Genomic DNA, 26,744 nt, shown 5'->3' on the forward strand with positions numbered 1-26,744 from the left:
GGTGGGAAGTACTTTGAGCAGAGCCCTTGAGGAGAACAAGACCAATGGAGAACCCATCAGAAGAGACGGGCATTAAGGAGGGTGGTTGTCCTCTGAAAATCCAGTTGTTGGAAGCTGGGAGGGCGTTTGGAAGATAACTTGGACGTCTGGGGTGGCACGAGGGTGTGGTTGGTCTTATCATGGTTGGGAATGACTTTGGTGGAGCGGGTAGACGACTTCGTAGGAAGACTGCGAGGGCTTTGAAGTTGGAGGGAAGACATGAAGAGCTCTGAAGAGGAGGAGCCATTTGGGGTCGATTTTTCTTCAAGAGAAATTATAGAATCATGGAACCGTTGTGGTTGGAAAAGACCTTTTACAGCACGTTAATGTGCCGAATACATTTTCTAATGCTCTTCAGAAGGTGCTCGTTAATCTTTCCCGTGTCCTTCTGTCAAGTGCCAGGAACACTCAAGTCCGCTCCTCGCAGACCCGTTCGCCATCCCGCTTGTCTCTCTGCGTTTCCGTGACCTTGGTGATCGGCGCAGATGTGTTTTCCTTGTCTGGATTCGTTAGTTTTTGATCGTCAGACATCAGAACGTCTCAACCTTTTAATCCAAGCAGCTCCAATTTTGGTTGGAAAAGACCTTTAAGATCGAGTCCAACCGTTAACCCAACCCTGGCACCAACTCATGTCCATAAGAACCTCATTTTCAAAATCATTTTCAACCCCTCCAGGGATGGTGATTTCTGACGTGTTTTAGGTCGTTCCTGTGAAATCAAAGTTTGTTTCAGAGCAGCATCAAGAAATATTCTTCATCTGTCTCAAATTTTCCTTCTTATTATTTCCTTGCTTTTATTTCCTCCGTCACTTTTAATATCAAGGTCTGTGTAAAGAGCTGATGGATGATCCAGAGCTTTCCCTCTTTTGTGCTTTCTAGGCTTTGTCCCATCTAATTTTAAATATCACCTAACGCTTTTCTTCCGACTCTTCGCGTTTTTTCTAACCTAAATAATCCAGTCAGCCATTTTTTGTTAAAAATTATTAAGTGTGTATGTACGTGCAACTATTTTTTTTTCTTCTCCCTGATCTTGGCGGTATATTGCATTAATTTAAGAAGTTTACAGTTATTTAGTGGGTAAAAACTGCAGGTGCTGAGTAGGGAGTGAAGCCCAAACCCTCCTTGTAACGGCTGATTTGTGAAAAGTAGATTTTCTGGTTTTTATGGGTTTATTTACCCTGTTTTAGGGGTCCAGGTGACCTCACGCTATCCCGGTGTTTTTCACTGGAAATGAGATTTTAATGTGTTTGTCAAAAAATAAAATAGAATTCCTAGAACTGGAGGAGAAATATGAAATTATATGAAATATAACAAGGGGAAATGTAGAGTCTTGCATCTGGGCAGGAACAACCCCAGGTTCCAGTACAGGTTGGGGAATGACCTATTAGAGAGCAGTGTAGGGGAAAGGGACCTGGGGGTCCTGGTGGACAGCAGGATGACCATGAGCCAGCACTGTGCCCTTGTGGCCAAGAAGGCCAATGGCATCCTGGGGTGTATTAGAAGGGGGGTGGTTAGTAGGTCCAGAGAGGTTCTCCTTCCCCTCTACTCCGCCCTGGTGAGACCTCATCTGGAATATTGTGTCCAGTTCTGGGCCCCTCAGTTCAAGAAGGACAGGGAACTGCTGGAGAGAGTCCAGCGCAGGGCCACAAAGATGATGAAGGGAGTGGAGCATCTCCCTTATGAGGAAAGGCTGAGGGAGCTGGGTCTCTTTAGCTTGGAGAAGAGGAGACTGAGGGGTGACCTCATTAATGTTTATAAATATATAAAGGGTGGGTGTCACGAGGATGGAGCCAGGCTCTTCTCGGTGACAACCAACAGTAAGACAAGGGGTAATGGGTTCAAGCTGGAACACAAGAGGTTCCACTTAAATGTGAGAAGAAACTTCTTCTCAGTGAGGGTGACGGAACACTGGAACAGGCTGCCCAGGGGGGTTGTGGATTCTCCTTCTCTGGAGACATTCAAAACCCGCCTGGACGCCTTCCTGTGTAACCTCACCTAGGGGTTCCTGCTCTGGCAGGGGGATTGGACTAGATGATCTTTCGAGGTCCCTTCCAATCCCTAACATTCTGTGATTCTGTGATTCTGTGAGACGCAATTTGTTTCTCAAATATTCCTGTAGCCTGAACTCCAGGAAAGCCCCCGAGGGCTCCAAAATCTCTCTGTATACCTGACCACGACTTGATTTTTGCTTCATTTTCTCCCCGTCCAGGTTCCCAAAGGCACCGACCAGAACTGGGCGCAGAAGCTCTACGACCGACACGGCACCTGCCAGCACTTCCAGAAGCCCCGCATGTCCAACACGTCCTTCATCGTCCTCCACTTCGCCGACAAGGTAAAAAATAAAACAGAGAAACACGATGGGAAATTCATTTATAGCACCGGCGAGGTGCTTTTTGGTGATAGGGATGGCTTGTTGGCCGTAGTCTTGGTTGGAAAATCAGATCTAGATCAGCTTGGATGACTTCAGCCTCCAAACTATTGAGCTGAGCTTTAACTAGGGGAGAGGAAAATCCTTATTCTCAAAGCGGTGGAAAAAAAACCATATTGGGAAAGGGAATTATTTTAGAAGAGCAGGAGCTGTGAGCATCGGAGTGATGGAGGAGAACGTGAGAGGTGACCCTGGGTTGGTCGGATTCTTAGGGAGATGCCAACTGGGGATTCTAAATGCCAGTATCTGGTGCCGTAGGGCCCTTATTATTGAAATCCTGACACGACAGGTGTTACTCGCAGCAAATAAGAGTCTTAAAAGCTCGCAGTTGTCCAAAAGACGCGTTTGTTAGAAAGGAAAATGTAGCACCAGCGTGGGGACTTGTCTGAGGAGCCAGGTGACACTTGGGTGCTTCTCCAAACCAGGTTTGTCCTGGATGCGAGCGGCATTTTTTATAGCAAAATTTGCTATTCACCTTTCCTTAAACACCCGATTTTGCACATGTATCCCTCCCAAATCTTGTTCCTCGGTCGTCAGTTATTTCAGCCGACTTCAAACATAAAAAGAAAATAAAATTTGCATCTGGCCTCTCAAAATTCTTCCCGTGCTCTCCCACTCGTTGGAGTTTCCAAACCAAGAGACCTACAAGAGAGAGATTTTGGGGTTTATCGATTAATTTAAGAGGAGTTCAGGAGCGAATAAAAGAACGTGTAGTGATGATCTTTGCATTTTTACCCCTGGTTTCCGTGGAAGTGCAGTTGGGTCCCATCCAGAGCAGTTTAATAACTAAGAAACAATTTGTGTTAAGGATTTTGCTTTTCTTCGGTTGCTTTGATTAAAAACTGACCTAGAAATTCCACTTATTCCCCCCACTTCTCCCTCTGATGTCTCAGGGGACAGTAGGGGAGCGATGGGACGCAACCCGTTGTCCCTGTGTGGTTGGACTTAATCCTCTGAACTTCTTTTTGTGTTTTCACCCAGGTGGAATATCAAAGCGAGGGATTCCTGGAAAAAAACAGGGACACCGTGTACGAGGAGCAGATCAACATCCTCAAAGCCAGCAAGGTAAAAACAGCGAGTCGGGAGATAAATCGAGTTAAAATAGAGTTAATATAAAATGCTGGAAATCTGGCATGAGCTCAGAGACGTTCCAGCTGCTGATAGAGTTATTTTACACCGCTGCCAATACATAATCTTAACAAATTAACACATGTTGATGATCACTCTTGCTCCTGTATTACAAGATTTTGCGCTGTGTACCTTTTTGCTCCCAAATATTGTCAAAACAACTTGCTGGTCAAGAGCTTTTTGGGGTTTAAAGTCTCCGTTAGTCCTGAGGCTGCTGGAAGCAGAAAAACCGTCTTGTTTAAAACCAGACCAAAAATTCCTCCCTGCATCCTTGAGTCTTTCATTATCAATTAATTAAGTTGAGACTTTAAATTATTTAGCCTGTCCTGAAGTTGCTGCAGAACTGGCGGCGTCTGATGGGGATTTCTGTTTGATTTCTACCCGTAGGTGCAGAGCAGAGCTGCAATTCATTCCTTAAAACAAAAAAGAAATTAAAAAAATGCCGGAATGGGTTTATTAACAGGATCTCCTCCTCTCCTCTCTCTCATACGTAAGGGCCATATCAGATTAGGCTGGGCTTTGGTTTCATAGCAAAAAAAACCAAACCCCGCTCCTTGCAACCAGTTTGCTTGGCCTAAAACGTGGAATTTTTTAAGCCGTTAATCTCAGGGCCGAAGATTTGGGTTTATTTGACCTGTAAACTAAGCGAACGTTCCTCAGACTCGGGCGTTAGGACCTTGTGGTGGCTCCATAGGTGACACCAAAAGCTGCATTTGTGACCTAGATGAAAACTCTCCCAAATGCACTTGGCTCTGAGAATCTTTGGGCGATAATTTGTTGAATTTCTGCCTTTGAGCCATTTCTTTAATGATGCAGGAGCGGCGACAGATTCAGTTATCCCCACTTTTTTTGCCTCTCACCTGCCTTCTGCCCTCCGGGGATATAAATAAATATTTTTAGTTTCTCCGAACCAAAAAAAGCAGCAGCGGCAAGGCCGAATCTGCCTTTTAAATGTACTAATCTGGCTAAAAATTAAATTTATGCCGCAAGGATTTTGTCCTGTGCTCAGGATCAACCCTGTGTTATGGTACTCGCTGAATTCCTCTTTGTAGGAACACAGGGGCAGGGGGAACACTCATTTTAACACGGCAACAACTTAAACAACTTCTCCGTCAGCAAGTGCATCGCGCTCCCACGGAGGCAGAATTGCCTTCCGCTAATTGGGACGCAATTACCGCTGGCAACACGATGGTGCGAGAGACTTTTATAATTAGTTTGTGTTAGCGGTGGTCAGCTCAGACAGTTAGGAGTTGATGTTCTTTGAATTAAGAGAACCTATTGGAACGCCGATTGAAAGCGTGCGGGCATGCCGTTAAGATACTATATCCCAGTTCTCTATAATGATTATTATGATTAATGCACTGGTGGTTTTGACTCTGCCGGTTGGGCAGGAGGAATCTGTCCTTCCCTCTTATCCCCCAGCATCCATGGAATAGATCCTGGGCTGCTACGTGGTCCCGGTTTTGCTTTACACAAGCGGAAAACTCATCTCTACAATATTTGAGCATTTTTGCAGCTCCTGTTATTAATACCAAGCAGATACAGGGGTCGATGGCAAGCCCAGCGACGTGCCGAGGAGGTATTTTGAAGCCCGAAATGACAGCCGGGTGTTTCACCGCATTATCAGGCGCCGAGATAGTAAATTGGAGCCCGCGTTGGACGTTTTCCAACCGCTCCAAAGTCCCCCGTCTGCAGAATTCAAAGCGTCCGAGACAGTAACATGGCAGCAAAGCACAACGGCTGTCAGGATTATTTTTTGAGGGATTGAGGGTTAGGCAAAGGAGGAGTAAATCTTTATTCTGTTAGGAGTTGGGTGAGCTGCACTGGGCTGCTCGTTAAATCGCTGTAAAGCGTTAAACCCCATTTTTCTTACATTTCAGAATTTAGCATTTGAACTTGCGTGGGTGCACAGCCGGAGTCGCGATGTAAAAATTTAACAGCCCCGTTGAACAGGCCAGATCTATTGTCGCTGACTTAGTATTTAAGCTCCCCAGCCTGAGTCAAATTTGAAGAACCTACCTCTTAAAAAACTAAAAAGAATTACCCCCCCTACACACACATTAAATGCGTTTGCCAGCTCACCTGTTCTCCTGTCATCAGGATTGAAGGAGTAGCTCAAAATGAAGCTTGGGAACAAGAGTCGTGTCACGTTCAGGAGGTTTTGTGCCTTGGACGATGCATCGGGTGACGCAGCCTTTGAGCCAGCCGTCCTCTTTCTTTTCGCTTGCTCGATTTAACGTGCGCATTTCAAGGTTTGATGAACTAGAAAACAGAACGGCCCGTGGTCCTGCCAATGTGGTTATGTAGGCAACGCTTCTCGCTTTCACTTTATTGCCCTTTTTACCCTTCCTGCTTTAAAACGGGGGGGAAAACGACCAGAGCAACGTGACTTGGGTGGGTTCACTACACAAAGAGGTGCTCAGGTGTTGGGTTTTGGTTTCAGTATCAAATGGTCGCTGACTTATTCCAAGATGAGAAGGATGCTGCACCCACCACTTCCATGGCAAAGGGAACAGCCAAAATCAGTGTCCGTTCTGCCAGACCCGTGATCAAAGCTGCCAACAAGGAGCACAAGAAAACAGTGGGACACCAGGTAACGTACGATATGAGCGGGTCGGTTGACGGCAGGGGAACAGGACAGGTAAATCCAGATATTTTTACAGTTCAGATCTCGTTTCTTCAGCTTGAAGCACAGATTGGGGGGTAAAAGGGAAGGAGACCTTCCCATGACCTTTGTTGAGGATGGGAACAATTTGGCCGTTGCATTTTTGGACGCCTTTGAGCAATGTCTCTGGAAGAGCAGGCTTGAGTAGTCTTGACTAAAGCAGTTAAGACATAGTCTAAGGAGGGTGGAGGCCACTCTGGGGTTCACCGAACCATATCCCAATGTACCATGGTGCTCATAAATTAAAACAATTTGAGAAAAACAGCTTTTTTTTCCCCTGTGTGGACAGTCAAGCAGTGCAACCGGTTCCCAGAGAGGTGGTTCTGTCTCCACCCTTGGAGATTTTCAAGACTCAACTGATTAAAGCCCTGAGCAAACACTTATTGCTCTTGTACCTCATTGACCTGGAAGCCTTGAACCCACCAATGTCTTCTCTGAATTGCTCCTGCAAGTAACAAGCGATAGGATTAGAGGAAACGGCCTCAAGTTGCGCCAGGGGAGGTTGAGGTTGGATCTGGGGAACAATTTCTTCCCCGATGGGCTGTTGGGCATTGGAACAGGCTGCCCAGGGCAGTGCTGGAGTCACCATCCCTGGAGGGGTTGAAAATACACGGAGATGAGGTTCTCAGGGACATGGGGTAGTGCCAGGGTTGGGTTAACAGTTGGACTCGATGATCTTGAGGGTCTTTTCCAACCGAAATGATTCGATGATCAATGTGCTGGGCTGACGGGGAGGGTCACGCCGTGTTGCATCGAGACGCTGGCACCGCAGGTGGCTTCTTGCCATTCCTGCCAACTTAGGGTGCATTGACCCAGCACCTCAATCCCTCCTCCAAACGAACGCTTTTGTCTTTCAGTTCCGCAACTCGTTGCATTTGCTCATGGAGACCCTGAACGCCACCACCCCGCACTACGTGCGCTGCATCAAGCCCAATGACGAGAAGCTCCCCTTTAAGTAAGTGGGATTTCGGATGAGTAAATGTGTTCAGCGTTACAGCCGGAGTGCGCTTTGGACTTTTCCTCTTGCTCCAAGAGGTTGTCTCTCTCGTGATGCTGTTCCTGTAACTGGAAGGTTCCTTGTAGTTTGCTGGAGTTGCTTCTCTCGGGTTTAATAATGTGGTTTTTGTGTCCGTCAAATGAAGATTAACGCAGGTCGTAGTAATTCATAGATACTCTGCTAATACTGAACATCCTTGCTTTGCAATAATAGGGTCTTTGTGCAATTTCATCTTAGAGTTGCTTTGATTTAAATGGTTTATAGTACAGTGAAAAGTAGCTGAGAAGGAAGTGAAAAACCAAAATGACCAAAATGTCTTGGTGCTTCCAAAATCAATGTGGGAAAAGTAAAGACGTGACTTGTATCAACTTTCCAGGTTTCCAGGTGAGTGAACGGCTGAAGGAAAAAGCCAGTTTGGATCTTCCTCTAGTTTAGAGGCATATTGTAGGCTTTGAATAGTAGCTGTTAGCCTCGTTTAACCTCTTAGACAAGGTATTTTTATCCAATTTTGTTCCTTTTAAGTTCAAAAATGCTTAGCTATTAATATACAGGGACCTCATAGATCTTGTTGTGATGTCTTCCAAAGGCTCTGGCGTTCTTTAGATAAAGCACGAAAATATTTCCTAATGTTCTGTAATTATGTGTGGTAGATACTCTGCATGGAGAAATGGCTTTACCTTTCCAAAGGGCGTTTCTGCAGCTCGTACTCAGCGCTGCTTTCAGCCCATCCTTCTTCATGTCTTTTGCCTTTAACATCACAATTCAATTTTTCACGTGATGCTCAAGTTGCAGTGAATATCAGTTTATAAACATAGGAACACCTGCTTGTCAAGGTGCAGTAATTGTCTAAATGAACTCATTTGTACTTTGAAGATGCTATGGGTAGCACATACCAGGAGGATAATTCTGCTTGTGCCACCGTCTGAGCGACGCTTCCCATCTGGTGAACGTCAGGGTTGTCAAAACTCCGGATTTTGGGTAACCAAAATAGACACAAGAACGGTTCTGGAATTTGCGATCCGGGAATCTTGGTCAGTGTCGATCTTGCTGCCACCAGCTTGAGGAATTTATATTCTTAGCATGGCCTGAATAAAGTTTTATTTGCGTAGGTGGAAAGCTCAGGTCTGGACAAAGCTGGAGAATGCTGGGGTGGCTGGAATCTGCATTTGAGGCACCTGTGCTGAAAAATACACGGTGCTGGCAGGAATTAGTGACATGAAACGTCAGTGGCACTGCCGTAGGTTAGCGTTGAAGTGGTACCTTGTAGCACGCAGAACACTTGGAGTTCTGTTCATTGTTGAGTGATAAAAAAGACCTTTTTCCGTTCCTAAAACACAACATTTTTCAGCTCACAAGAACGTTACATTTTTGCTCAAAGGAGACATTTAGCCTGGAGAAGAAAAGGGACCTAATAGCCTTCCAGGACCTACAGGAGCTGCCAAGAAGATGCAGCCAGGTTCTTCACAGCGATGTGCGGTGGGAGGACAGGAGTCAACGGCCACAAATTGAAGCAAGAGGTTCAGATTGGAGATAAGAGAACATTTTTTTTTGCTCCATGAGGACAGACAGTCAGCGGAGCGAGCTGCCCAGAGAGGCTGTGCAACCTCCATCTTCAGAACTTCGCAGCCCTTGACTGGATCAAGCCCTGAGCAACCTGGTCTTACCCCTAGATCTGCTTTGGCTTTTGAGTGTGGGATGTTGGACTAGAGACTTTCCGAGGTCTCTTGCTCCCTGAATTAATCTCATTCCTACTTTTCAGCTTGGTGGAAATGTAAGGATTTTTTTCGTTGGGAGATGAGGAACGTCAGAACTTCCAGCCTGGAGGAAACATTGGCACCACACCGTTAAATTTGCTGCATCTGAGCTTGATCCCTGATGGAGAAGACTTCAAAGAGAGAGGTGCAAGAGGAATGCCCGACTTCACCTTCTACCGTTGACAATTTTCCTTCCAAATCCTGTTTCAGGCAGGGTTTGTGATCTCTTCCTTGGGTTTCCAGGCAAAAAACAACCTGCCAGGTGCTTCTGCTTGCCATGGCAAGGAAGAGAAGTTCACAATAATGTGTATTTATCCCACTTTTAAGCTCGTTATTTCAGCCTCAGCCCGTAGCTGGAGTTATTGCTGGAGGCAGTCCTGGCTTTCCAGTTGCAGAAAGTTCCCCTCGTGTACAACGTACATTGCCCTGGGATCTTCCAGGATTGAAGCTTCCCCTTCCAGTCTTGTTTATTATTTATTGTTATGGAAATTGTACCCTTGTGGATTCCTCTTTGAAGCGAGTGACAGCCAAGACTGATTTTTTTTTTTTTTCTTTCCACCGCATTTGCGGTGTTGTAGTGAATAACTTTCTGTAGACTTGACAGGTCCGGGGAAATTAAAAATGCACGAAGTAGCAGGGGCCTATTTCTCATGCTGCTTTTGCACAGTGGAGGCCAAACAGAATTATTCATGCGATCTTGACCTGAGGCTGTAAATACTTCCAGGAAGAGGCAAGCAAGTATTTGAGAAGGTTTTATTCCTCACCTTTGTTGTGGAAACCTAACACAGCTACAGACATCGCTACCTGAAAGGAGGTTGTAGCATGGAGGGTGTTGGTCTCTTCTCCCAGGTAGCAAGTGATAGGACAAGAGGAAACAGCCTCAAGTTGCACCAGGCGGGGTTTAGATCAAATATTAGGAAAAAATTCTTCCCGGAAAGGGCCGTTGGGCATTGGAACAGGCTGCCCAGGGCAGTGGTGGAGTCACCATCCCTGGAGGGGTTGAAAAGGCGTTTAGACGAGGTTCTTAGAGACGTGGTTTAGTGCTAGAGTCAGGTTAGGTTATGGTTGGACTCGATGATCCTGAGGGTCTCTTCCAACCAAAATGATTCTATGATTCTGTGATCTATGGACATCAAGATCTATGGACATGAATGTTAACGGACTCCAGGATCTACGGACGCCAACGTTAACGGACTCCAGGATCTACGGACGCCAACGTTGACGGACTCCAGGATCTACGGACGCCAACGTTGACGGACTTCCAGGATCTACGGACGCCAACGTTGACGGACTTCCAGGATCTACGGACGCCAACGTTGACGGACTTCCAGGATCTACGGACGCCAACGTTGACGGACTTCCAGGATCTACGGACGCCAACGTTGACGGACTTCCAGGATCTACGGACGCCAACATTGACGGACTTCCAGGATCTACGGACGCCAACGCTGACGGACTCCAAGATCTACGGACATCAGCGTTAATGGACTTGAAGATCTGCGGACGCTAACGTTAACGAGCTTCCAAGATCTACGGACATCGGCTCTGACGGGCTTCAAGGTCTACGGACATCGGCGCTGACGGGCTTCCAAGGTCTACGGACATCGGTGCTGATGGGCTTCCAAGGTCTATGGACATCAACATCTATGGACATCAACATCTTTTGAGTCCAAGCTTGATCCAGCAACATCGTCCATTGTCCAATATCTCAAGCTAGAGAGCTGGGACCTCTTTGTGCGTTCGGTGTTGGGGTGGAAGGAGGTAAAAGTGACAGGAGATGCTGGTACCTGCGCTCTGGGCAAAGATAAATTGATCCAAAAGTGGGATCATGCCAGGACGCCAACATAAATCTTCTCGTGGATGCTTTAGGTGGACGATGTGGGTTCCTCCTCGCCGTGTTAACCTCTGTCTTAAATCTAATTGCAGGTTTGATCCCAAGAGAGCGGTGCAGCAGCTGAGAGCTTGTGGAGTGCTGGAGACCATCCGCATCAGCGCCGCCGGCTTCCCCTCCAGGTACCGCGCTGTGAATTTGCTGTGGCCTTATATATATCTATATTATATTTTTTAACATATATATTTTTGAGTATTTTGCCACCCTCCCGTTCGCTCCTGGCTTCCTCAGATTTAAGAGCTTTGTTATCAAGCTGCACATTGAGGTCGCTGGAGGGTGTGTCGTGTCACGTCCAGCGTTTCAGCCGCTGCTTTTCAGTTTATTTCCCCAGAAGTAATTTGATGTGGTGAAATCCCTGAAAACGCTGGTACGGGGCAGATAAAGGAATCCAGTTTTGCTCCCAGATGGAGGTGAACAGGCAGTAACAAAATAACGTCTCTATATCCAGCATCCAGCTTGTTTCATCCGTGAAGCTCCCCATCCAAAACCTCCTTGCGCTGTACAGTTTGCTTTCTGTTTTTTTTTTGGCTTCGCACACCTGCTGCAATAGTCATTTCAGCCAAAAAAAAAATTATTATGCTTGCAGAGAAGGAAAATAAAGGTTGTAAATTATTATTGCAGGCTTTAGCGCCGCATATGCAAAGCATACGAGGCTTCAAGCTCTTGCGTCTTAAAAAAAGAAAGGTTGTGGGTGGCGTGGCTAATTGCGATACAAAATTCGAAAGAGGTGTTTTAGGGAGCGCTCCTTAAGAAGGAAAAAAGGGGGAAAAAAAGGAAAAAAACCGGTTCATGGAAATTAATTTCTCTCTCATCCGCCAGCGTGGCGGAGATCTGGGTCCTCCGGGTTTGGGTCTGGCCCGGGTAGAAGACCCAACGCCACCTTTGGTTCCCTTCTTGGGTGTCTTCAATGCATTTGTGGAAATAACTATTAGAACTATTCTATAGAAACTATTAAAAAATTGCTCCTAAGTTACGTGATATCTAAGACAGGGGGATATTAAAAACCAGCCCACGGGTTGACGTATAATTAAGATCTGGGGAGGGGGAACGGAGGGGAGAAACCACCGGAGAGCGGCCAAGATCTATTTAGGGCAAATAATCGACCACCGCGAAGAGCGCTCCATCCTGAAAAATCTCAAAAAGCGATGTGATGAGGTCCTTTTTTCTCCACTTTAGTGTTCGGGATGCTTGAAGGACACATTTTTGTTTATTTTAATGCTTCTACAAGATGATTATATACATCAACAACTCTGCATGGAATAAGATACTCGCGTTGGGTTTTGATCGTTCTTCACCCTCCTTGGTCATAAAATTTGAGTCTTGAAAAGCCAGACCCAGGAGTTGAAATATTGTGAATAATCTGTATATTTTAGTTGATTTTACAAGCCTGCTCGGCAAAAGCTGCTTCCATGGAATCTTATTCTGTGGGAAATGTCATAATAGATGTATTAATTCTTTCTGAATTTTTAGGTACGTGAGATCCCTCTCAGTTTTCATCACAGCGAGCGTTGATTATTCCTCTCTATTTCTTTATGGATTATAATGGTTGATTAAGGATAAAACCAAAAAGGAGGGCCATCGCTTGAAATTCAAACCTCATGTCGATGCTGTAAATTTAAACCACTTAAAATAATAACAGAAAACTTGATCTTTGGGAGTTTATCTTCACTTGCGCGCAAGCAATTTACCTTTCGAGCAAGAAGGAGTTTTCAAAATGTTTTATCTCAGGTGAAGTTTTATCACAGAAACAGGGGAAAAGTGTTTCCTTTTATCCCGTAGTATTTACATCTGAATATTTTCCAGCGTGCTGCCCCAAGAGCAAATTCCGAGAGTGCCGTGACTTTGGGTCAGCGCTCTCTGGATAAAGCCACATTTGGTTGTTATTTCACCCTTTTCCATCATCATCTCTTTATGGCTTGAAGAATTAAACATTTTAAGGCTTCGGTAATTTTTTTTACCAGTTTCTCGTAAGAAAAAGAATAAGTTTTAGTACATTTTTTAGTGCTCTATGTACAAGATATATTCCCACTGCAAGATGAAACGCCGCCCATTTTGGGTACATCTGGCTTTATTTTCTCATTTCCACGGTGCTCTGCGCGAGTAAATTGAAAAGCAAGTGCATTGAAAATAGATCATTTAGTTTGAAATGTTACGCAGCGGGTAAGAAATATATTTGTTAGCATGTGTATAAATGAATGTGATGAATGGACTGTCTTAAATGTGTCGATAGTAAATTTATCATCGACTTCTCCATTATAAAGCACGGAAGACGTCTCTGTTATAAAACCATTCATCTCTGTAGAAATGGGCTGCGTAAAGGTTAGTCTGTAGCAAATTAACTAGCACAGATCTCCATTAAAAACAAAACACTCTTTAAAACGACTTTTTTAAGGCGCGTTTTGTCAAAATTCTGTATTTTTCTTCTTGGCGGTGGGTTCCCACTGTGCGGTCGCTCTGAATAACATTGACACTCCAAGTCTCTCTGAAACGCTCTTCTTGTAGTTGCTACGTAGGAAATTTGTTTCGAAAATGATTTCATGCCAAATCTTGGCTCCAATATTTAATATACGGGCCCCCCAAACAGGCTTTGGCTCCTATAGAAAGGTCCATGTAGTCCAGCTCTTTACTGCTTAAAATATTGATCCCTTCAGGGGGTGATACCAGTTGTAGTTTTGAGTAAAGCGTCCAAATCTTGCGTTTTAAACCACAAATAGAAGGTTTAATTTCTGGAGTGTTTTATGGCTTATTCCCTCCGTCTCATTCTTGTAGATGACAAAGAAATTGGGCGGTTGACCAAGTCACCTGCTAAGCCAAGCTCTAGAGCATCTTAGGCTCAAGCCTAAGGAAGGGTTTTGCCACAGATTAAAGTTGGTTTTCTTTGTCCTTCCATTCCTTTTATTGGCTTTAGTGACCTGTGCTGACTTCAGAGTAAAATGTCGATGTTTGAGGTCGGTTGTGCTTGAGCTCAGCTTTAAAATTTAATTTAATACCCGTCAACAAGTTGAACAGAGGTATCGTCTTCGCATAGTCTCTCCTGACCTGCTCAACTATGGGGTAAAAAGGCAGATTTTTAGTAATCACTTTGTGAGTTTTCTCCTTTTTTTTTTTTTTTTTCATTTTCTCTGCTGAACATGCAGATGTTGAACCTAAAAAAATAATATATATATGTATGTGCAGAAGACCGGAAAAAGAAGCGTATGAACTAAAGCGTTGAGCTTCACTATTTCTGCACCCTTGGAAGGTTGTTGCTTTGTGTTGGTTTTGTCGAAGCACAGAATTCTGCTTTGAACCCAATTAACCAGGCACGTGACATTAAACCCGAGTGCTTTAATTGATCCTTTCTCTTGGGGGGATCCTGTAACAGCATCTCTGGACCCCCCACCCCGCAGCTTTTTTTTTTTTTTGCTAATTAAATGAAACCAGTGAAACTCCTGATGGACCAGCTGAGCCCCATCCTGGCAGAGCTTTTATCTTGATATTCCGGGGACAATAATCCGAGCGGTTGTGATCTCAGGGCTGTCACCTCCTGTTAAATCAGCGAGAGCGGCCGCGGCGAAATGATGTCGTGCCGTTAAAGACGGGCTGGAACGGAAACGAGCGGAAAAATCGCTGCGTAAAACGAGAGCAACAGGCTGTGAAGAAAGATCGTTGGCGCGGTAATTTATGATCTGTTTTGAAGGCATTTCTGCAGGTATCTGGCTCTTAATCTGGGAGATCTCCCCCACTGTCTTGGTGCAGGAAAGGATGGATTTTGGTGTTTTCCACCCAGCCCTTGGTTACCCGTTGCCTCATCACCATCCGCTCTTTGCCGGAAGAGCCCACATGGCATCTGCGGGATAATTTCTTCCTCCAAAAAAGCTGCAGTTAATTAATATCAACCCCTAAACGGACTCTGGGAATATTCTCACCTTCTCTTTTCTCCTCTCCAAGCAATCCCTGGCTTAAGTAAGACCCAAAGCAGTCGGGAGGTCTCGAGCACCGCGGGCTCTGTCGTTCCTATTGCTTTTGATTTAGAGCCACGCGAAGCCTCAGACGTGCTTAAAGTGGAAACGGGTTTTCCCTGCACAAAGCGAAAGGATCAAAGCCCGGGATGGGAAATGTGATTATAAAACAAAGGCGTTGAGAAAGCAAGTTTAAGCTTAAACCCGACATAACACGAACCCGTCGTTTTGTGTAATCTTTGTGTTTGCTTTTGCTGTACCTCACCCCAGAGAGAGCTCCACATAGTGGTATCTTATTTTTTTTAGTAATAATTTGATATTTTTGATCATTTGAGGGTGGGAGTAGCCTTGACTGTCCAGCCCCATGACTAACTCGTGTAAATAGGGATTAAACATTCACTATTTTCTGAAGTGATGCGAAACTTGCGCATTTTGAAATAAGATTTATATTTCTGATATACCCACCTCACCAACTATCCCAGCGTTTCAGCCTTGGAGAAATTCCATTAGAGATTATCTTGGCACTTGGACTAGATGATGGTTGTAGGTCCCTTCCAATTGAACTATTCTGTTTTATTCTATAAAATATTTTTATAGGAGCGACAGTCTTGAACATGGGAGGTGCTCAAGTGGTGACACCTCACTCAGCCCCGAACTGCTCAAGCGTAAGAACCCATCACAAGCATCGCTCCAGCCCTTTGCAATTTATTTTGACTTTCTTCCCCCATTTCTTAATCTCTGGAAGTGGAAAACCAGGGAGAATTAAAAACGGTGGTTTTGAGGGGTCTGTCACTCACCGTGTTAATTTGGAGAAGGCTGAAACTTGGCAGATGTTGAACCAATTTTGGGATCCAGTCCGCGGGTTCTACATCAAACAGCGGCGGCAGGAGGTGATATTTTGTAGCAGTAAAATAATATTTTAACTCATCTGCGCTTTATTTTAAAGAAATAATGCCCAGCACGCAGACTAATCCTCTGTATGCTTCGCTTTCAGGTGGTCCTACCACGACTTTTTCAATAGATATCGTGTTCTGATGAAGAAGAGAGACCTCTCGAAGCAGGACAAGAAGCAGATCTGCCAGACCCTGTTGGAAGATCTCATTCAGGTGAGCCGGGACCGAATCCTTGGCGATGATTTTTGAAAGTGCGAAAAGCTCGTGGCTTTGATACGAGTCAAATGGCTCTTCGTACTTCACCTGCTGCTCATCCGGGTGCTTATTTCAGTTTATTTCCCAAATGAGATAGCGAGAACAAATGTGACGTGGAATCTCTCGATTGCTGAACGTGCTGTTTTGCTACTGATGAAGTCCGGAGGTTTTTATCACTGATTATACGTGAAAAATGGGTCATCTCCAAAAAAACTCATCCCCCACAACCCCTCCTGGATTTTGGCTGGAGCGTATTTGAGAGATCCAGCTTGGGGTGCTGTGTACAATGTCACGAACCTTAGTCAAAGTCATTTCTGTCACCCCGTCATTAAAAGTCTCTTTGCACAAATGAGAAAAACACAATAATTGCCCTATCTTGATGTATTGGAGACTTTTAATGGCCGCTAATATGTAGAAAAAGCATTTTCTCCCCTTATGTATAGCAAATAAGAATTCTTTGTCGCGCCCCTTACCAAAACCTTAGACACGTGCGCATTATTTTTAAATTACAAATGCGCACACAAACGTTTCTTCTTGGCTGTTGAGGAGCCCAGAACTTGCACACCTTAAGCACTTAAGAACTTGCACACATCTTAAGCCAGGTTTTACTTTTTGATCCTTGTTTTCCTCGTAGGATTTTGAGGAATTGACTCAATCGGGTTTTTGAACTCAATTGCTCTCCTTACGTACCAAGCATTTGTCTTGGCTGCAGAGCCATTTGTAGAGTGCGTCTGATTTTGCAGATGTAAGCCCTGAATCTTTTTGAGAAATAAATAGTTTTTTGAAGTCCTCTGGTGTCGCGTCGCACTACTTAACTTAAAAAAAATCCCCCAAAAATTCGAAACGAATGTAAATATGTGGAACTTAAGACTGAATCTGAGTCTTGCGTTCCTCGATGGGTATATAGAAGCTCAGGTTTGGAGTCTAATAATATCCTCATCACCCAATTAATGTGAGCTGATAAACTTGATCCAAAGTGGGGTTTTGTTCTGTATCTACTGAGCAGCATAGACTGAAAAAAAACCAAAATAATGTTCACCTTAATTAAATGTAGTTTCCTTTATGCTTTTGAAAAGGATCCAGACAAGTTCCAGTTTGGACGTACCAAGATCTTTTTCCGTGCAGGCCAAGTGGCATATCTGGAGAAACTGCGAGCAGATAAGTTCAGAGCTGCCACGATCATGATTCAGAAGACGGTTCGGGGTTGGCTGCAGAGGGTCAAGTACAAAAGGCTGCGACGAGCCGCCGTCGTCATCCAGCGCTACGCGCGTGGGCACCGGGCGCGGAGGTGGGTCCTGGGAAGGCGCAAAACCACTTGCGTTCTCCGTCTGTTCCGTCTCGTAGACCTTAAACTTCAAATTGTAAAATCATTTTGGTCGGAAAAGACCTCGAAGATCATCCAGTCCAACCGTTCACCCAACACTGCCAAGTCCAACTCTAAACCACGTCCCTAAGAACCTCATCTCTGCATAAACTTGGGGGTTTCGTAGGAGAAACAAGACCCATTTTGCGCACGTAGGTACCGCTATGGTGCATATTTCTGTGCTAAAGTCAAGACTTACTTCCCAGCCCCTCTCCCCAGCCTTTATTCGGGGCCAAGAGAACAAAATTCTTTGTCTCGAACTGATTCTGTATCTGTATGGATTTAATTTCTAGGTTCTGGGCCAGGGTTAGAGCGTAGGCAGCTAGGCTGCAATCAGATGACTAAAGAATATATAAATTTAGGTGAAAATGCTTCACATAACTAATATTTTTCTGGCAAAAGGCGTTTGGATCGGCCAGTGAGCGCTTTGCCAGTCGGTACACGCTCCTTTTCTGCAGAGCCCCGGTTTGCGCCTCCTTGGTATCCAAGGGGAGCTCTCAAAATTGATTTACTGTATCCTTTGTAATGAGAAAAATCACTCCAAACGACTGGCAACGGGGCAATTTACGGTACAAAATAATAAGAGCTCGAAGTTTAACTCCCTGTGTGCAGGAACCTTGAGCTTCCTCACTGGATTTTCTGGAAATAACATCGCACCGGAGGGTGGGCTGCTGGTAGGAGATGTGGGGTGGGTGTAAGGAGGTAGTAAATCAATTTTATAGCGTCCCAACACACCACTTCGTGTTTTATGTCCCTTATTCGCGCCAAACGCCGAACTGGCTTCAGCCACTCGGCAAATAGGAACAAGGAGGAGATTGGGATCCTTTCAGCTTTCGTTCCCTTCTCATTTTCTGCTTGGTTTGGTGACTTTTATTTAAAATGGAGCAGATTTTTCTTGTCTGCTGTGTTTCTTCAATACGATTTTTTCAGCTCACCTCTTTTTGGGGGCTGGATGTCATCTGAATAACTGATTTATCCTCTTTTTTTTTTTTTTTGGAACGGACCGTCCTTTGTCCTCTTTAATAAGCTCTGGCTCAATGGGTCGTAATTAGAAACCATTGGCCTTGACGAAGAGAATACATAAGCCAATCCCATATGGCTCTTTTAGTTTTGATACACTTTTCACAAAATAAAGAAGTGGATCAAATATCTATATAATACCTCGTGCTGAGAGCAATAAATGAATCATAAACTCAGCAAAACAAGCTCATTATCCAATTAAATGGAGCTTTTATGGGCGTTGATTAACCTGCGGAACAGCAAATCGAACATGAATTCAGTTGGAGAACGGGAGCGACGTGGCACCGAGTTGACCACATCCCTCGTTATTTCCTCGCTGTGAACCGCTCGGGGCTCCGCTCATGAGCGTTGCCAAACCAGTGCGCACCAGTTTAAATGTCAAATCCATTTGCTGCCATTGTCACTGGGTCGGTAGATACCCCGTGCAACGTTCGCTTTTTATAGCTGGGGAAGTGATGGAGCCAACGTGGGGCGTTGATTGGCTCCAGTATGTAAAGCAAAGAGTTCAAACCAAGGGGAAAAGCTGGAAAATATTTGTTTTTAATGCCGTTTAGGAATAATGAGGTGTGTTGCTTTCTGGTTGCATACGCATTCTCGTTATTCTAAAGAAGTCATGCCACCGGCTGTGCTTTTCTTAGCCATACTGCTGGGATGGTCTTTGTTCAGTACCATCAAACTACTTTTGGACAAAAGGTTTTTCTCTCCGTCTGGTTTAAAACTTAATATGATTTTTTTTTTAAAAAAAAAAAGGAGAGTTTAGGTTTTTTTAACCTTTTTTTCCTGTGCTTTTTAGACTTGCCGAGCACCTGAGGAGGACGAGAGCGGCTGTCGTTTTCCAGAAGCAGTTCCGAATGCTGCGCGTCCTCAGAGCTTTCCAAAGCGTCCGCAACGCGACCGTCACCATCCAGGCCTTTGCTCGGGGCATGTTTGTCAGGAGGATTTATCGCAAGGTACGTCTCCACGGGGTGTCTTGACGTTAGAAAAAGAGCACGGAAATGTCTTTATTGTGGCCATTTTGACGTTTTCCGAAGCCGACTGCCTCTGGTGTTTCCGGAGAGCGCGCGGTGACGGGGAGATGTTGCCATTTAAAGCCGTGCAAGCAAAAATGATCTTGGCAGCAGCAACTAAGTGAAATGAGTCATTCAGATGCCGTGAGGCATTGTGGTAAGCTGGAAATGTCGCTTGATCTAACCCAGACTCTGCAAAAAAACTCCTTGGCAAAGTGATTTATTAAGCCGTGCTGCAGGTGGGAAGACCGTCAGGGTTTGTCGTGGAAGGTGTCGAGTCATTTATCACTATAAATCCATCTTTAATTAGTTCTTTCTGTGCTAAACCAGGAGCTGAAAGCAATGAAATAAAGGTTTGATGACAGTAGGTGATAACGGTGAGTGGTCAAGAAACCAAGAACAGCTTTGGGGAATCTTCTGTCCACTCCTCAGGTGCAGCCTTACTTTGGTAGTCACCTAAATTTATGCTTAATTGGATGGTCATGGGGTAATTAAAGAAGTCAGAGGCACGATGAGCCCGTCCTGGAGGTGATCGAGGTTACCTGGACACGTGGTGACCCACCAGAGATCAGGGATCCAACTGCGTCCCGAGTTCACACAACCCCTTTATTCAGAATTAAAATTTGCGAACGCAAAGAAAACCTGAGGGTGAAATAACAGATTTGTAAGAGAAGCTGATACGGTGCCTTTTTCTGATACAACTTGTCCCAAAATAATAACAGCAAAGTGTCTTGTAATCTTTAAATTCTCCTGGTGTTTCTTTCCTCATACCGCAACGCAGATCAACATAAAGTTATGAAGAAATATTAAAAATACAATATGCTGGTTGTATCTCTGATATGTCAGCTGTAAGTTTTAGAGGGAGGAATTGAACCGGCACCTACTGGAAAGATTTCTGCGGTTTTTGGGGAGCTCAATCCAACATAAAAGTGCCAGAAGTTTCACTAAACCAGCTCTTAAGTTTCTAGAAATTTGAATCACGCTGCAGACTGTAGTGAAAGGGCTCTGGGGTTTTTATTTGAAGGTTATTTGTATGATAAGAAATCCCACCAGGCCATTTATCTGCCATATAATTTATCATGTTGCAGGGGTGGAACACAGGAAAAAAAAAAAAAAAAAGTAAAAACCTGTCCTGGTGAGTTATATCTGAAGCTGAAGGGGCAGCAAGTTTATTACTAAGTGTTGGTGTTAATGGCTATTTTATTTTGCTACCGATGGATCTCGTGGATCTGTGTTCTATTCTGAGGTGGTCCATGAAGTCCCACTTGAGTGCAAACGTCCCCGTCGAGTCCTCTCCTCACCAGCCAGCATCATATCACCTCATTTCAGCGGCCAAGCAGGTTTTTTTCTATAAAAGGGTGTAAAATAACAACCTCCATCTCCATCCATCACCCCCTGCACCTACCAGGACTCTCCTACTTGGAGAAGACCTCTTGAAGACGCTTTTAGAAGTGTTGACGCAACATTGCAGCAAAACCAGGGCTACCGCTCCCTTTGTGGGTGACTTTTCTCCTTTAATTGTCGCGTTTCTGCCCTTTTTTTTAACAGATCCTGGCGGAACACAAAGCCACGATCCTCCAGAAGTACGCCCGTGGCTGGTTGGCCCGGACTCGCTTCCGTCGGGTCAGAGGTGCCACCATCGTTCTGCAGTGCTACTACCGGCGGATGAAGGCCAGGCAGGAGCTGAAGGCGCTGAAGATCGAGGCGCGCTCAGCGCAACACCTGAAGAAACTCAACATTGGGATGGAGAACAAGGTGGTCCAGCTTCAAAGGAAGATCGATGAGCAGGTATGTCTTGCGCTGGGACAAGTCGGGGTCCTGCTTCTGCTTTGTCTTTCTTCTGTTGCCCTTTCTGGGAAGGATTTGATCTCATGATGTTTGGAAGGATGTCATGGTGGTGGAAGCCTTCTGCTGGTGGCCAAACACTTGTAAGGGTTGGACACCACCATGGTAGATGCACTTGGATCTTGGGGCTCCACCTTTGTGTGTTTTTGCTTTGCCTCTTTTCTGTTGTCCTTCATGGGAAGGATTTGATCTTCCCATGATGTTTGGAAGGATGTCAAGGTGGTGGCAACCATCTAAGGGTGGCCAAACACTTGTAAGGGTGGGACACCACCATGGTAGATGCATTTAGATCTTGGGGTTCCACCTTTGTGTGTTTATGCTTTGCCTCTTTTCTCTTGTCCTTCCTGGGAAGGATTTGATCTCATGGTGTTTGGAAGGATGTCATGGTGGTGGGAGCCTTCTACTGTTGGCCAGACACCTGTAAGGGTTGGACACCACCATGGTAGATGCATTTAGATCTTGGGGCTCCACCTTGGTGTGGTTCTGCTTCTGCATTGCCTTTCTTCTATTGTCCTTCCTGGGAAGGATTTCATCTTCTCATGATGTTTGGAAGGATGTTGTGGTGGTGGGAGCCTTCTACTGGTGGCCAAACACTTTTAAGGGTGGGACACCACCGTGGGAGATGCATTTGGATCTTGGGTCTCCAACTTGGTGTGGTTCTGCTTTGCCTCTTTTCTCTTGTCTTTCCTGGGAAGGATTTGCCACCACCGTGACATCCTTCCAAACATCATGGGAAGATCAACCTTCTACTGGTGGCCAAACACTTGTAAGGGTGCGACACCACCATGGACGTGCAGATCCTCTTGGATCTTGGGTCTCCACCTCGGTGTCTGAAGATTAAAATGCCAAAGCTGCGGTGTAATTGTTGTGAAAACCACCCAGAAGGACTCAGAGGAGGAAGATAAATTGGCAATTTTGAAAACTGTTGCTCGAAAACCCCCAACGAGCTCCACATGAGTGAGATCCCGATGTCAGACAGGCTTTGGCTGGGACACTTTGTGCTTTTCTGAGGACGCGGAGTCTGCTCAACCCAACCACACGTCTTGGGAGTCACCTCACCTGCAAAGTAAAGGGTAAATTGGGTAAATACTCACTTTGCAAAGCAACTACTGGGTGTAACGCCGGCTCAGTAGTAAGAGCATCTGTCTGACTGTGACAACTTGATCACAGAGACCATCGTCTAATGCCACTCGTCACTAACGAGCTGCAGAATGATCGTTTGATGTAGAAGGGTTTTCCCACCTACAAGTTACTCTGATAAATACCCTCCGTGTTCCTTCCAAGGACTTGAGGGATGAGTATAAACGCTGAGTAGCACCCAATTAAATCCACTAATATTAAGGAATAAATTAATATCCACCTATATCCTTAAACAGCCCTTTTCGAGAAACGTTCCCCAAGTCAGGAAGCCTACTCATTGGTAATACCGGTCCGTAGTAATTGCAATTTGTTGCGGTTTATCGTAGTATTTGGGCTGTTGTCGGGAACCCTTTTATATCACCCTCGCCGCCTTAAATCTCCCCCGTCCCCGTGTGACACGATGAGGATGATGAGAAATGACTTTGCATTGGCAAAACACCCGGGGATTCGCATTCCTGCTGCCGCATTAATTGTCGGATTAATTGGCCGCCAAGCGCGCACCGCAGTAGAGGCCGGGTGCTTAATTAATTCTAAAAATACCCGCCCGCATATTTAGGTTTTGCCGATCTATAAACACGACCTTTTAAAAATGCCAGTTAACTTGGGAAGGAAAAAATAAATCGCAGGTGAGCTGGAGGGTGGCACTCGGATCATTTTTTTGACTCGCCGTGGAAGAAAATGTTTCTGTTTCTGCTGCTTCAGCTCACACATGAATAGAGAGATGCAAATACTCCCTGTGCCCCTGAGGGAGAGAAGATAATTAAACTGAAAATAATTTCAATTGAAAACAATTTAGAAATGATCAAAAATCAAGAAAATTCCAATTTAACGAGGTCTGTCGAGCAATCTCTGTGATGGGGACCGGCCCTTTTGTTATGGGTCGGTAAATGCTCTTTCATATCTCTGGTCGCCAACAAGAAGATAAAACCTTCCTGTGCATTTATATTACATTGAAATCTCAGTTGGCTGGTGTATAAAATCATGTATATTAATCTTGGGACGCAAAACCATGAAGCACGTGGTGGAAAATGAGCAGAGATTGTGGATTCCCCTTTATAGGCGGGGAAAACAGCGGAGATATGTGAACCAGGGTGATTGTTTCCAATTTTCTGCAAAGCTTTTCTCTCCAAATGTCTCTTTTTGGTCATGCAGAAACATTCATTCCTTAATACCACACGAACACTGAACTTTGCTTTTCAATAATAATAATAATAAAAAAGTTCTCTGAGAACTCTGTACAGGAGATAATGAGCCTTTGACTCTATTACAGAGATCAATCATAAATTTTTTTTGCATTTATTTTTTTTTTCTTGCTTATTAAAACTCTGCCAAACATCTTGGAGGAAGAAGTTGCATCTCAGGATCTGTAACTTTACATCTTTGCTTCTCTTGACCGGTCAAAAATTGTAAATCAGGTCTTCCCTTATCCGTCGACTCTTTAAAAAAATGATACATTTATGTATTTTAAGACTTTTCTGGCTTCTTCACCTCAAGCTTTTCTCAGCCTTCATGTGAACTGAAAACTTAATTTCTCATGAGCTGGTGCGAATCTGGTGACCAAAGCTCTGAGAAACAGCCAAAGGTTGAATTTGCAGATTATCAGGACGCTCATCTGGTCTGGACAACAATTTCTTGCCAAATATTTTCCAGCAAGACCAGGAAAGACTTAAACTGATTTTATAATGTTTTATTAGTCACAATGGAGTTCGAGTTGTCTTGGATTTGAACCAGAAAAATCAAATTTTCAGGAGCAGATCATTGCTAAGAGCCTTAAAAGAGAAAATCCGAGCAAATAAAAAGACCGTGGAGCTGGCGCATGAGTTAAAGCTGGAGTTTCGGGAGCAATTTGTGCTCATGTAATTATTCCATGGCGCGTCGTCACCCCGGGTTCCTGTGGGTATCGGAGTCGGGAATAAAAGGATAAACTGCAAACGTAATATTGCAGACAAAAAAAAAAATTGCAAGGCAGTTGCGTTAAGCAACGTAGCTTGGAAGCTGTAATAATTGTAGAGGTTTTTCTGTTTTCAGTGCTACCAGGTGGCGTTTCAAGCGTAACATTGATTTAATAAATACTTGTTTAATCATTAACAAAGTATTCTTGAGCTTTTGTCACCGTTTTGAAATAATTTTTAGCTCCGTGAGCTTCGTTAGCGTGGAAATGCTCGTTATCGGAAGTTTGTTGCCCACCTCGCTCAAAGATTTTGACGCTTTTTGCAGTGTGTGAGTGCACGTGTTGATCTTATTTTCTTCTTTTTTTGGGGGCTGCAGAACAAGGAATACAAACTTCTGAGCGAGCAGCTCTCTCTGCTCACGTCCACGCACTCCTCCGAGGTGGAAAAACTGAAGAAGGAGCTGGTGCAATATCAGCGGAACCAGCGCGGCGACGACAACCAGCTCGTCAGCCTGCAGGAGGAGATGGAGCAGCTGCGGCTGGAGCTCCAAAAAGCCCACGGGGAGAGGAAGGTGGCGGAGGACACCTACGCCAAGGAGAAGGGCTTACTGAGAAAGGTGCGGATTTGTCGTATCTTGTGTTTTGTAGGCGCTCGTGCCGGGGAAACCTTGCTCTTCACAATCAGAGAATCGTAGATCATTTTGGTTGGAAGAGACCCTCAAGATCATCGAGTCCAATCATAACCCATCCCGGCACTAACCCACATCGCTAAGAACCTCATCTCTGTGTATTTTCAACCCCTGCAGGGATGGTGACTCCACCACTGCCCTGGGCAGCCTGTTCCAATGCCCGAGAGCCCATCGGGGAAGAAATTGTTCCCCACATCCAACCTCAACCTCCCCTGGCGCAACCTGAGGCCGTTTCTCTGTGTCCCTGTCTCCCCTCAGCTCCTGTTCTCCAGCTGAACCCCCAGCTCCCTCAGCCGCTCCCATCACACTTGTGCTCCAGCCCCTTCCCCAGCTCCGTTCCCTTCTCTCAACTCGCTCCAGCACCTCAAGGCCTTTCTTGGTGTGAGGTGATCCCGCCACCCCTCTGGCTGCCATTTGGAGCCCTGAGGTGATTCTGGTGCCCCTGGTGCCGCCATTTTGAGCCCTGAGGTGATTCTGGTGCCCCCAGGGCCGCCATTTGGAGCCCTGAGGTGATTCTGGTGCCCCCAGGGCCGCCATTTTGAGCCCTGAGGTGATTCTGGTGCCGCCATTTTGAGCCCTGAGGTGATTCTGGTGCCACCATTTTGAGGCCTGAGGTGATTCTGGTGCCGCCATTTGGAGCCCTGAGGTGATTCTGGTGCCGCCATTTTGAGCCTTGAGGTGAGGGGCCCAAAACTCCCCCAGTGCCCCCCCTGCCATGAGCAGGGACATCTGCACCAGCTCAGGTTGCTCAGAGCCCCGTCCAGCCTGGCCTGGGATGTCTCCAGGGATGGTTCAGCCACCACCTCTCTGGCCAACGTGTTCCAGGCTCTCACCACCCTCATGGGGAAGAATTTCTTCCATATATCTAATGTAAATCTCCCCTTTTTCCATTTAAAACCATCACCCCTTGTCCCATCACCACATGCCCTTGTCAAAAGTCACACTCCTGAGCTTTCCAGATCTCTTCAGATGGTCCAACATTCCCACCGTTGCACAACAAGATGTTCTAGTGGCAAAAAGACACTTCAGAATGAATTTTTTTTTTTTCCAAACAGCAAAACCAGACCTTTTACCCTGAATTTCTTTGCTGGTCAGGTTCATTTTGAATAACCTTCACACCCATTCTCATAACCTGAGGTACGAGTTTGGTTTCCTGCTGTGAATTCTTGTGACTACTGAGGTTAAATCCATGACCTTTCTTCTTCTGCACCAACAATTGATTTCTTCGATCCTGCTGTTGGAAAGAATTTAAGGCTTCTTTTCTCCAGCACCATAATAAATGGTTTAATTATAAAACATTTCCACTGAGCAGTGCAGGCTTCTGGTTTTTATATTAGTTTTGAGTCGCTGCCTTCGATTCCGTGTTGATGGGAAGGCGGAAAAGACCCGTCTCCTTCCTCAAAACCCTTTTTTTAGCCAAAAAACTTCCCAAGAAAAATTCCGCTAGAGATTTTTGAGTATTAGTTATGATTTTGTTACTGAAAAAAAAGTCATTTTGTGGCATTTTTTACTCCAGCTCCTTGATTTTAGAATAGCTCTTCTTATTCCGTTTTGCGATAAAGTTTAAAACATCGGATGTGGGTGAGTACCAAGGGCTTATGGTAGCACCTGATCTCTTCTCCCTTGTGATTTCAGTCCTCACCAGGACTTTTATTAGGAAAACCTGAAATACCATAATTCTCACAAGATTCAGGGAGGACCGAAGCCAAATCTCATGAGCAAATGGTTCCAAGTAGAACATTAAATAAGGGCTGAAACCATCACGAGTGCTCGCTGCTCAACATCTTCCATAGAAATCC

The 26,744-nt window shown here is 45.1% G+C and overlaps 1 protein-coding gene across 1 annotated transcript in view; it reads left to right on the forward strand.

Annotated features, from left to right (window-relative positions):
- MYO5B (myosin VB) overlaps positions 1 to 26,744 on the forward strand; it is a 74,585-nt gene that overhangs the window by 28,476 nt on the left and 19,365 nt on the right. The window contains exons 11-20 of the mRNA XM_065655484.1: positions 2,248 to 2,370; positions 3,448 to 3,531; positions 6,038 to 6,187; positions 7,117 to 7,214; positions 10,937 to 11,023; positions 15,837 to 15,948; positions 17,067 to 17,278; positions 19,167 to 19,323; positions 20,929 to 21,168; positions 24,634 to 24,873. Coding sequence (XP_065511556.1) covers positions 2,248 to 2,370; positions 3,448 to 3,531; positions 6,038 to 6,187; positions 7,117 to 7,214; positions 10,937 to 11,023; positions 15,837 to 15,948; positions 17,067 to 17,278; positions 19,167 to 19,323; positions 20,929 to 21,168; positions 24,634 to 24,873 — 1,503 coding nt within the window. The remainder of the gene's footprint in view (positions 1 to 2,247; positions 2,371 to 3,447; positions 3,532 to 6,037; positions 6,188 to 7,116; positions 7,215 to 10,936; positions 11,024 to 15,836; positions 15,949 to 17,066; positions 17,279 to 19,166; positions 19,324 to 20,928; positions 21,169 to 24,633; positions 24,874 to 26,744) is intronic.

This window comes from Caloenas nicobarica, chromosome Z (genome assembly GCF_036013445.1).
Source record: "Caloenas nicobarica isolate bCalNic1 chromosome Z, bCalNic1.hap1, whole genome shotgun sequence".
Classification (NCBI taxonomy): Eukaryota; Metazoa; Chordata; class Aves; order Columbiformes; family Columbidae; genus Caloenas; species Caloenas nicobarica.